General features: G+C 35.2%; 1 protein-coding gene across 13 annotated transcripts in view; it reads left to right on the top strand.

Annotated features, from left to right (window-relative positions):
• Positions 1 to 12,500, top strand: part of LOC117415762 (forkhead box protein P2) — a 157,295-nt gene that overhangs the window by 105,108 nt on the left and 39,687 nt on the right. For all 13 annotated transcript variants that reach the window (XM_034026547.3, XM_034026549.3, XM_034026545.3 and 10 more), the window contains one exon: positions 6,056 to 6,145. In XM_034026547.3, the coding sequence (XP_033882438.1) occupies positions 6,056 to 6,145 (90 nt within the window). The remainder of the gene's footprint in view (positions 1 to 6,055; positions 6,146 to 12,500) is intronic.

Here is a 12,500-nt window from a genome sequence, read left to right as displayed (position 1 = left end):
ACTATAATTGTAGTGGCTTTTAAAAAGAGCCAAATAAGAAAAACACTGTTATTATTATTTAATGTATAACACTGCATAAAATGTCAAAAAAGCATCAGCTGTCATTTAGCTTATTATTAAACCAATGTTATAAGGATAGTGTCATAATAATTAACATATATTCCTAGGGTACGTAACTTTAGAGAAAGTCTACCCCAGAATAACTAAGTGGATAGTTTTCTATGCCTTTATGGTAAATGGCATATTTTATTGGTAAAGTGGTTTGTTTTGAATGAAGTTACCTTTCCTTTAATGCCAGAGAAGTCTGCTGTTTTAAATGGAGTTATCTTTCCTAGAAGGCACTAGTCAAAACTTCTCATGGGTTTTCGTAGACCTGCAGAGTTGAAAGAGTTAATGTAATTCAATATTTTAGCAACATGGATTATTATCTGATCACACGTGTACCTACAAATGTATTTAGTGTCCTTTGGTTTAATTGCCATTTAGTGTTTTTGACTTCATTGCTGTTAGTAGCTAGTGTTACCGCTTGTTTAATACTTGCTTCATTAAAAAAAAAAAAAAGTAAGTGTTCTGGTAACGTTATTATAAATAATTATTTTTGTACCAGTTATGTAAATGATAATGTTTGTATATTTGTGAAAATATTTTGGTGTGAAGCATCAGTGTGGGGGTTTCCTGGCTGAATGTAATTAGCTTGTTTGTTTGTACAGCTTAAACTGTTTATGTCTTGTTTTTGTAGCATATGACTCACTTCGCTTGATAAAGTGTTGTTTTTTTTGTTTTCCCTGCTGCTGAGATAAGCTTGAGTCTGACATGTCTGGCCTGTCAACAGTGTTGGAACTGTTCCAGCTGACAAGTTCTTGTTTAACAGCAGTGTATGCAAGATATTGTGGCAGGCTGGGACATCGGGTGTATGGTACTGTAATCTTAGCACACTAGATGTGTATGGATATGACATTTAGTTTTCACACTTCCTATTAATGACATGCTCTAAATTTCATTCACAAGTACACCGTCTTAATCTCCTCTGGAAAATGCATTTATCGCATGACATTCTATTGGAATGTATTTCTGAGGGGTTCATGCTAAACCAAGTGTCTCTAAAAATGTAGGTTTTTTTTTTTTTTTTACAATGAAACAGAGCATAATATAATTTAGTTTAATAAGACAATATTAGTTTGGTTTATTGATTAATTGATGTAATGCAGTTGATCTACCCATGATAACCAGTCTAATTTTTCTTTTCCAGCACTAATATATTGAGCCATAACTAAGAAAAACAGCAAGTACATGTTTAATGTATTTCATGCTTGTTTTAAAGCTTGGAATGTATCTTTACTTGCAGTAGACAGTATAATGTTTCATTTTGAATCTTTTGTATATAATTATTCAAACATAAACTGGCGTGTCGCATGTTTATTTTTATTTTTTTCAGTGCACTGTGAACTGCTGTTAATGTTACTGGGGAGTGCCTGTGTAAACATTCTTGTTTCTCCCCGTTTCACATAATAGTTGCTTGTATCATATTTCTTCTGACCTCGCTATCTGAAACCAATTACAACAGATCCATTTGGGCTGAATCTATTTTTATAAGAAGCCTGATCTGCAGTGTTTTTCTCAGCGATGAATATCAACATCAAACATGCTTCTGAGTGCCTTGTTATTTATGTTACACAGAGAGATTTTGTAGCCTTCAGCTCTCAAGAATGTGTCATACTGTGCTGTTTATACATTGAAGATATTAATGGCATAGAAGTCATTTTTTTGTTTGATTGCTCAGAACACAACAGGTTTAAGGTTAAACAGACGTATTCTTCAATGCTTGGCATAAATGGCATCTAATTTTAAGTAACGTTTATTTACTTTTCCTGTAGGGATGGAAAAAAGTAAATTCCAGCACTATATTGTGTACAAGATTTGAACCAAAGTTCAAATGTTTATGTGACTTTAAAGACAGGCTTGGTGTAACAGGGCGGAGACCAGGCTCAAAGCAGTGACCCTGTGAGTTAATATTCTGTTGTACTGATTTAATTGTGGGTTGGACAAATAAGTGACAATTCAATTAAAGTGCGCTACACACCAGACACGGTGACAAAATTAATAGAACCTATACTTTTTATAAGTATCTTTCACACCCCAGGTTACACAACAGGCGACGTGGGGGCAACACCAGGGCGACACTGGAGCAACGTGAAATAAATACGACTGAATCCTATTTGCGATTTCTTTGCGCGACAATTTGGGAATTGAGCAATCGGAGAACAGCATCAATGCACGGTGTCCACCAGGGTGAAGCAGTATCCGAAATGACAGAGGAAAAAATAATACTTGCCGTGGAAAAATACCCAGAGCTTTATAGCAAAGGTCATCGCAATTGTAAAGATACAGAGGTGAAAGCTAATATATGGGAGTCCATTTCAAAGGAACGGGATATGCCTGGAATGTGTGATTTATTGACAAAATACAGTCACTGAAAATGCTTATCATTTCCACGTCATGTTGACGAATATGTACCAGTTTTGATCATAGTCTTGTCCAATAGCAATTTTAATAGTTTTATGTTTGTTTTGTAGTGATATTGAGCCCTTAACAATATGCCTTTTAAAACAATGTATGTACATAGACTTATTGGATCTGGCAGTTTTCCCACTGTATCTCATTGTGTCTGTGTCGCTTCAGGTGGGTGGTCATGTCGCTGCGAAAGTATCTTGTCGCCTGATGAAAAATCGCATTGTGTCTGGTGTAGTGACCTTAATGCTTTAAAATCAATTTTCTTATCTCTTGTTAGCTTTATTACAGCTTCCCATTTTATTGTGCTTAACACATTTTGGCCCTCCACTTGTTTTTTGTGGAATAGCAAATATTTAAAACAGCTATAAATAAACTCCTGCACCCTAGAAACTGTTCTGTATGTCACATGGTCTGATTGTAGCTACACTGTACCATTAGTGAACTGTACAACATATGAAGTTAATAGATATCATGAAGCAACTCAGCAACTATTTTAAATTGGGAAATTCTGGTATTTTAAATACAAGTTTAAAAAAAAAAAGCAAAAACACAAAAATAGGGCTAGTTATAATGTTTGTAGTGCTAATTGGAGTGACTATCACTCATTTTATAGCAAATTCATTTGTAAATTGAAACATATATTTATATATTTAAACAGATTGTTCTGGTGCTGGAACCTTATGGATATAACAAGTTTTTTTGTTCACTAGCAGTAGGATTGCTTGATTAAGCAAGTGCTTCCTAAATGTAAACCAAATGTGCTGTTTTGGAGCTCGGCATACTGTAGCTACTTAAAGAGAACAATCCTCGAGCAGTGGTTCATTTAAAACAGATCTTAGAGTAAATGCCAACAGCAAAATGTGTATACATCTGTGCTGCATTTGAGTGGAACTTGCAACAGATCACAAATGCATCCTCAAAACAGAACAATCGTTCGTTGAAGTGTACATATTTTATATTAATAAAATGTTGCTTAGATAGGCTTTTATTTTTTATTGACACGAGTCTATGTCTGTTGAAGGACTTCCAAATAGTATGTGTGTAAGAACTGAGGTGTCTTGTAGGAATACAGGCGCATACAATAGTTTTCAAAGGCTAGTAGTACAAGTGCTTGTAACACACAAAGGAAAAAATTTAAATCCCCATTTAATGTGTGTATAATTCAAAGTACTGTATGCTCCACTTGTCGAAATATACTTAAGTCTATATAAGTAGGATATCTGTACACAGATTAAAATAATAATAATAATAATAATAATAATAATAATAATAATAATAATAATAATAATAATAATAATATCACCATTTTATTGTTTCCAGATTCTGAACCTAGTTTGTTTTTTAATGTGAGCTGTAATGTTAACCCTAATAAATTCAAGATATGGTATCTTCTGAACAGTCTGAACGGTTATTTCCAGTGTTAAAAGTAAAGACAATGCTTACTGTGCAAGTTTTGCTAAAAACATTCAAGTTAATTTAGCCAAAAAAAAAATATATATATTCTTGTTTCTAAAACACTAGTCCAAGTTTATATGCATTTTCTTTGTAAAACCAAAAACAGATTACATAATAAAGAAACTGCTACAGATGAAAAAAGTATAATGTGCTAGGATGACACGTTGAACAGGCTTAAGTGCTCACTAGTGTTTATTTGTTTTGATATTATTCATATAGTGTTGCACAGAGCAAGCTGTAAACAAGATAAAAACAACTGAATTGGAAAGGATTGTACTCGTGAAAAACACTGCATTGTGGAGTTAAAAACCTGTGAACCCAGTATAGCTTTGACCTAATGTTCTTCAAGTCTGTATCTGTTTTGTCCTTTTTGAAGTTTCAACTGTCTGTGATTGCTAAGAAAGAATGGAAATGCAAGTAAGGCGCTGTTTTTGTAACGTCTCCAAATGTTAAGGGTATGCTCAGTAAACTGGTACCAGATCCTTTTCTGGGGAGACAAATCAATGTTGTTAAGACACAGTGCCACTGCATTCAGTTTGTTTACTTTGGTTTTCAGTGTCTGCCTGCCTACTCTGAAAACTTGCTTGGAGCCAGACTATAGCAGCCCTCTCTGTCTTTTCATAATTGATCAGGGGATGACTGCCTTCCCTGAGGGTTAAGACGTGGCAACTTTTTTTCTGTTTGCTCAGCATCTCAATGCAGTAGTTCAAACATTGTTCACACCAGCTGGCAGTGTAATGCCATATGCACATCTTGTCAAAGCAACTGTTGCCATGGATACTGGAGAGTCCCAGAAAAACCAACCCCTTGATTCTGACAAAAAAAAAAAGTGCCTTTCTCAATCAAATGTGTTTTTTTTTTTTCCTTCAAGAAATCGTATAGTATATGTCACCTTGTTTACTGCTTGCCACAGCTAAACATTGCACAGCGACTAAAGCTGACAGCTAAGTCATTTTCTACATAACCACTTGAAAAAGAACATAAGAAAGTTTACAAACGAGAGGAGGCCATTCGGCCCATCTTGCTCGTTTGGTTGTTAGTAGCTTATTGATCCCAGAATCTCATCAAGCAGCTTCTTGAAGGATCCCAGGGTGCCAGCTTCAACAACATTAAAAAAAAAAAAAGAAAAAAAAGGTGGTCTATGTTTATAGTGTGTTGCTTATTGATTGTATCTAAAATCATAGTAAATCATCTTATCTTCCTGGGGAGAAACAATATGATTCATTGAACTGTTATTTCGTAGAACTACATATTTATGAAAGTTCTACATTAACAAACAAATGCACAATGGAAGCCTGTACAAATTACACACTTTTTTAAAATAGCAGTGCTACTGTTTTTTGACGGTTTTAAATGTTGGTACATTTTCAAAGTGAGGTAAACTGAATAATCGTATAGGAGACATTGTGTATGTACTGGTAATGCAATACTGTCCTACTTATTTAGTATGTGTGTATACAGTAGTACAGAAATCTACCAATGTAAATCAAACTGGGATGAGAACAATAGTTTAAATCAAGTGTTTTGATCAGCATTGGATATAAAAGAAAGGTGATGATAAGCTTAATGTTTTACTTAACAATCCAGAAAATAAGCAGTATCATATTTCTGGTCAGGAATGTAAACAAGCTCAGAAAGTAGACATCTTCTGTCAGAATAAGGGTTTAACTGCTTGCATTGAAAGTAAAGCATTTCAGCTGTGTGGTGTAAAATCCTAGTTAATTTGCTTCTTAGACAATCTGATGTTGATTTGTCAAATTTAATTACAGCTTCTGGTAACACTTAAAATCTTCTGCTTCTACTTCAAATTGATATTATGAATATGCAAATTACCTGGTCAAATTACCAGGAGTGGGCATTTCAGTTGAGCACACACTAGACAGGTCAACTTTCTTCAAGAGTGCTTTAGGCAAACTAACTTTATTTGTCTTTCATTATAGCTATATCAATTATTGCAAGAGTGACAAAATATTTTTATGAAACCAGATTTTTCTGTTGTTGTTGAACCTTTGTTAAATTGTTTAATATTATGGTTTGAAGTGAGCTTTTAAAAATGCAAAGTACTGTACTGTTCACATTCTCTTTGCAGGCACTACAAGCAGCAAGGCAATTACTTTTACAGCAGCAAAGCAGTGGTCTAAAATCTCCAAAGAGCAACGACAAACAACGTCCACTGCAGGTGAGCTTGAATTTCATTTTGCTTCCATATTTTAGGAATTATTTCCAACATGTTCTTCATGATCAAGAAGGATTCATCTAGTGTTTGACTTGGCATTATGCTTCTAAACCTCAGCCAGTTTGTTTCTGTACCACTAGGAGTAAGTTTGAAGAACAGTGTTTTTTAATATTCCTATGAAGTTGAGGTGCACCATGTATGGAATGGACGTAGGCACACTGCAATAGCATCGTTATATTGCTACTGGCTCACAACAGTAATAAAACCAGAATAAACAAACTACTGATTGAATGTAACATTGAGAGTGTGTAGTTTTATATAGATACAGTTGTGTGGTTGTCATCAGGTTCATGTTGTGTTTGAGTCTAACTAGCAACTTGCAACTTGCACCTTGTAAAAAATCTGTTAAAAGTGTATTGTTTTCTTAAAATATGCACTGTATGTGTATTAAAAAGATGTGCTTATTATATGAACAAAATTAAATCACACTTTTTATGGACAAAAATGCATTAAAAATAACAGATAACAGAAATGATATAACTGCCGCTTCTCCACTTGGAGCATATTGTGATCTTGTACTGTCAAAAGGTGGTAGTGTATACATTTACACCTATTCTGAAACTTTTTGAATCTTACATTTTAAAATGTTGTAGTTGTTTATTTCCTTCCGCTCAGTAGAAATAAAATTCTGTGTTTTAAACGCAATACAGTTACGTACAGTTGACAGACAATGAAAACATGAGGAGTTATGACAAGAAACAGGGAGGCACTAGATTATCATTATAAATCGAATTTAGATTTGCACTGTTCAATACATTTTTATCTGATTTCAACTAGTACTATACCACTAGAAACACAGCACAATGCACATTTCAGCAGGTGAGTTTATTGCTTACGTTTTTTTTACCAATGTAGCCCAATTCTGTTTTTTTTTTTCACTCTTTCAACTCTGAACTGAAAAATGTCAGGAACTCTCCTTTACATTTATTTTCAACATGTTGTACACTCTCTGAAATACCAGTCCAGTGTAAAAACAAATGATTGAAATATACCTGTTTTTAAACTGGTAGCTCTTGACCTCTGCTGTTTCATGGATGACACTTGAGAATTAATATTTCAAGCTACATTTCACCCCCTTTGTCTTTTTGTTTGGAACAAAAAGACAAAGGGGTTGAAAATATTTAATACACCACTTTATGGATGACCAATCAATTGATCAATATATAAACCTTCCCAAAAAACAGAAAGAAAATCAAGCCCCCCTCCCCCAAAAAAAACCCAGCATGATTTGTTAGAGCGCACTTTAGCATGACAGATTTGCCTTTCACTGCTAATGTATTGTTTAATTGATTCTTGTGGTTTCATTTGATCGTCAGGTGCTTCGTTCAGGTCATTTTCTTATCACATTTTATAGCAGGTTTGTTCTTGACCCTGTTAAACAGCAAAACACAATTTTCTGTCTTGAAGCAAAATAAAGTTACATCCACCAAGCAGTCCTTTTTTATTATTATGACAGGTTCTTCAGTTTGTGGTGTTTTAAAATTATGTCAGCAATTTGCATATTTTCAACTTTATTTTTAGTTTTAAATTGCAGTGTGAGTGTGTGCACTCTTGTCAGCTAATAAGTGTTATCAAAGAACAGTGGGTAACCTCATTAGTACCATGTGCATTTAATTAAAGAAGAGAACATCGGAGTTAATATTTTCACAGAGTGCTTCAATGCCAACACCTTCAATTGGAGTCACACCCCTGTGTACCTAATTTATAAGCTGGTGCAAGATAAGGTTAGAGAGGGTACCACCATGCTGTGGACTAAATTATTTAGATCAGTATGTGTGTGATATTTTCTGACATAAAAATGGTTCACTTGAACATTTTGGTTTTGCATAGTGCATAGACATGTGAAAGAATTATACTTGTTTTAATTTATGTATGTATTTATTTAATGAGGCTAAATAAATGCAAAAAAAAAAATACTGGGAAAGAGATCCAAGTTAGTGTTTGTTTTCAAATAGACCTCTGCATGTTTGGGCAAATGCACAATGTAATATGTGATGGAGGATAACTACTAGAAATTAGACCAAGAATAATTCAGTACGGAGAATCTGCAAGGTGGTGGCAGGGAAGAAGGAGACCAAACAAAAAAGAAACTATGTGAATGCAAGCCACACAGAGTTTTTATGGTGCTTGGATATGATGTTTTGATTATTTGGTGGATTCTCCTTCCAGAAATACAACCAAGTTTTCCATTCAGTACGGAGAATTGAACAGACAAATTAATGATGATAATAAATTTGGCCGGAGACCTTGTCTGTGGGTGCGACAGCTATCTGCAATGTTGGCCAGGTAGCAAAAACACGATGACATCATGTAGTCTAGTACTGCAGATAGGAAGTGGCTCACAGGGCCACCTCCCCCCAAAAGACAAGGCCGCCAAACCATGACTGGAAAAAAGAAAATGATGAATGGTTAATACAACAACTGAAGGGGCGCAATGCCACCTACCCCCAAAAACAGGAAAAGGATGAATGAAAAGTAAGCAACTGAAACACGGGCCTGCCCCCGTCTACTCAGTAAAACTGATATTCTGGGTTTAAACATATATGCTGATGCCTCCCAGAAATAATTTTACAATTGCATAAAATTCATTTAAGTCAGCCAAGCATTTCTTCTGGTTTTCTGAGCTTAAAAAAAAAAAGTATTATAGGTCATATATGTTGTAAATTGAAAAGAATGACTTCATGGTAGTGCTAGCAAGCAACCGTGACAGGAAGGAGTGTGGTGTGTAGCCTAGAAGAAGAGTTTATCTCATTTAGGAAATGGAGCCAAACATATATTCCTGCCTTTATTCCTAATTTCCCAAACACCAAAGTGAAAATATAACAGTGGGTAATACTGTACTGCGAGGTGTAGCTTACAGAATATGGCCAGCCTATCTGCACATTTATACTTCTTCAGTTTATGTGCATAAAAACAATGTTTGGTTGCTTCCGACACTTGCCCGTATCACTTGAATGTTTTGTTTCTTAACATTTCTGCGATCGGCAACAGAGCGTGACTACAGAGAAGTTAAAACTGGTGTAGCAGAGCTCCTTTAATATTTTTGTTTTAGTATTTTTCTCCTTAACTGGCTGAATCAATTTCAAGTTTAATGTCAAAATAAATTTTGCAAAGGCAGAATACATTTCTAGCTACAAATTGCATGGCTGCAGTATGTTCTAAAAAAATGAGAGACATGTATAGGTACAATCACAGATAACTGTCGACCTGTGACCCTCCTCCTGGCTGTAATAACATCAGAGCGCTAAGAATATTGGAGACAATTTGCACAGCTTAACTGTATGCTGGTTGTCAGTTTCCTATATGATTACCTTGTTTAATGCAAGGCATAGGAGAGTGTCATAAGTTGCTTGAAGGAGACCTACACTAACTTTTATAGTACAGTACACATGTCATGTATATTTATAATTACTGCATAAAGTGAGTACTGAATGCTTACACACGTTCTGTTTGTTAAATGTTTTTTATGTTCAGAAAGAGGGATGCTCAATAGTCACCAAAAAAACGCAGTCTGCTGAGTGATAATTGCTCTGGTACTTTGGAGCCATGACTGACCCAGTGGCTTCTTCCTGTATTTTTGCAGACTGATTTCAGTGATCCATGTTTCCTTGTGACTGGCAAGGTGGGACTAAATTAGTCATGTGCTTTCCATTGTGTTGATACTGACTTCCCATTGGCTAGACTGTAGTGATCTGTTAACTGTAAACATGAATATGTTAAATGGGTTCAGCTCTGCCTTATTTTTATTTAATTGGAAAATCAGACCTATTCTTCCACGAATCTTTCAACAGAATTTGAAGACATATCAAAACAAGAAACCCCTGGCAATAAAATAAACATTTTAAACAGAAAGAATAGAATTTAGCTACCGATATATCTTAAGGTTTTTAAATATTGTGGGAAAGAAAATTAGCCATAAATTACTCTGTATACAAGTATCTAAGTACCTTAAGGCTGATGGCATTCATTACTTTAAGTATTATCATCTAAATGTTTTCACTTGACTAATTTTATCTTCTAGTTCATTGTGGTGTTGATGCACAAGCTGTTTTGCACAGTTGCGTAATGTGACAGGTCTATTATTACACAATAAGCCCAATGGAGCACTCAATAAACACCTATTTTTCCCTGTAAGCCCATTGCCATCACACACGGATTATTAGAATTTCCCAATGCACACAGCAGCCTCTTTTTTAGTCACTTTTTATTGTAACTGATATCTTGAAAATCATTTTCTGCATTAACAATCTTTACCCACAGGGGGTCAATGTGCTAGAGTGTGTGTGTATTTGAAATTGTATTTTAATAAGGTGTTAATTATTTAGGTAATTTAATAATTAAAATGCATAGTTTGGCAATGACAGTGCCCATGTTAAATTTCAGTAACTGTTTGTAAAATCAATTTTTCAGCTTAGTATTGCATATTGAACCTGTACATTCCCAATAACAAAATAATACTATTACTGAGATGTTTTTGATACAAAGATGCCCCAGTCCCATTGAATTAGCAGTCGTATAGCTTCTTGGGGTAAGAGAGGTTTAGCAGGATGTAGTTGAAGGACATCTATACGGAACTTGGCTAATCTAAATACAATGCAATGTGAAGTAAATACCAACTGAACGTTTCATCAGTATTTCCACAGTTAGCTTACACAAGTAAAATAACAAAACAAAAAAACTGTCCTAAAAAAGCATTTGTGGGCTCCCGAGTGGCGCATCCGGTAAAGGATGCACCCTATAGCCTGGACGTCACCGGTTCGAGTCCAGGCTATTCCACTGCCGACCGTGGATGGGAGCTCCCAGGGGGCGGCAGGGTGCCCTCGGCTCACTGTGCACCAGTGACCGTTGTGGTCAGACTGGGCACCTGCCTGAAAGCTGCCCAGAGCTACGTTGTCCTCCGACGCTGTAGCTCTGAGGTGGCTGCACGGTGGGCCTGCAGTGTGTAAAAGAAGCGGTCGGCTGACGGCACACACTTTGGAAGACAGCGTGTGTTCGTCTTCGCCACTCCCGAGTCAGCGCGGGGGTGGTAGCGGTGAGCTGAGCCTAAAAATAATTGGCTATTCCAAATTGGGGAGAAAATGATAAAAACAATTGTCAACTACTACATTAAAAAAATAAATAAATAATAAAAAAAGCATTTGCAAACAAAGTTGTGTGAATTTGTCTAATTATTTCATTGCAACTGAACATATTCAAGGAAATTTGTGGTAGTGACTTGATAGTATGAGTGTTATTATAGATCTTCAAATGTATATATTTCTAGTCTTAATTCTTATGATCTGATATAATTAATAAACAATCTTTTTCAATCTATGCCTTTTCAGAATAAATAGAATGTTTATAGTTAAATTGACATCCACAATGTAACAAGAAGGTCTTCATCTTATCTGAAGACATACATATTTCTTTTTATAAGTTATGTAAAATTGTGTTTCACTAAATACTCTAAAAGATACACAATATTAAATTAACAAACAATTAAAATACCTGTCTCATATAATGGCATGGTATTTCTGATATGGCCTTCTATTTATTGAGGTTGTAAAACTGCCAGAAAATAAGCAATCTTTCACTGCGTAATACCTACAGGACAAGTTAGCTAAATTGCTAGAACAGGCAAGGTTCATCATTGCAATGCAAAATAAGTTGAAATATAACCTAAAGGCAAGCGGAAAAGTGATTCAGAGCTTTGATGTAGCAGCAACAAATTTACCTACAGACAGAGAAGATACATGGAAGCAATAAACGAATTATGCTAGTCCTACACATGCAATCTGATTATTCTGGCCAGAGTGTTAATTGGATCCTAACTGGCAGATCTGATATCTGTAGCTTGGTAGTGGGAAACCTTTCGAAGTGATGAACTATAATTCACTGAACTGCTTGAAGCACTTGTAATTTAGAGCATGTCATGCTATGAAGAGCCTGACCTAATGGACTTCCTGTTACCTGCAGCATCAGTAACCTTTTAATGAAACTCGCTGTTATAAAGTAAAAAGAGAATATCGGCCAAGATTCTACGCAGGAAAGCAGTCAAACATTTTTTTTTAAGAACAGTAATATTTATAAATAATAATTTGTATCCACATTGACCTGAAAGGTTTTATTTAGTTATTTTTCACTTTAATGCTACAAGAAAAGGGTCAAAACAGGGAGCATTAGCATTAGCTCTACTTACTGTAAAGTGGCTTCTAATTTTGTCAGAAAACTTATATTGCACAACATTTAAATGGCCAGATGGTGTGTAGAGAAAATTACAGAAATAGCTTGTGTGTGTGTATAAACAAATATGATCTTA

This window comes from Acipenser ruthenus, chromosome 7 (assembly GCF_902713425.1).
Source record: "Acipenser ruthenus chromosome 7, fAciRut3.2 maternal haplotype, whole genome shotgun sequence".
In the NCBI taxonomy this organism is placed as follows: Eukaryota; Metazoa; Chordata; class Actinopteri; order Acipenseriformes; family Acipenseridae; genus Acipenser; species Acipenser ruthenus.
This window is presented reverse-complemented; position numbering and strand designations above follow the sequence as displayed.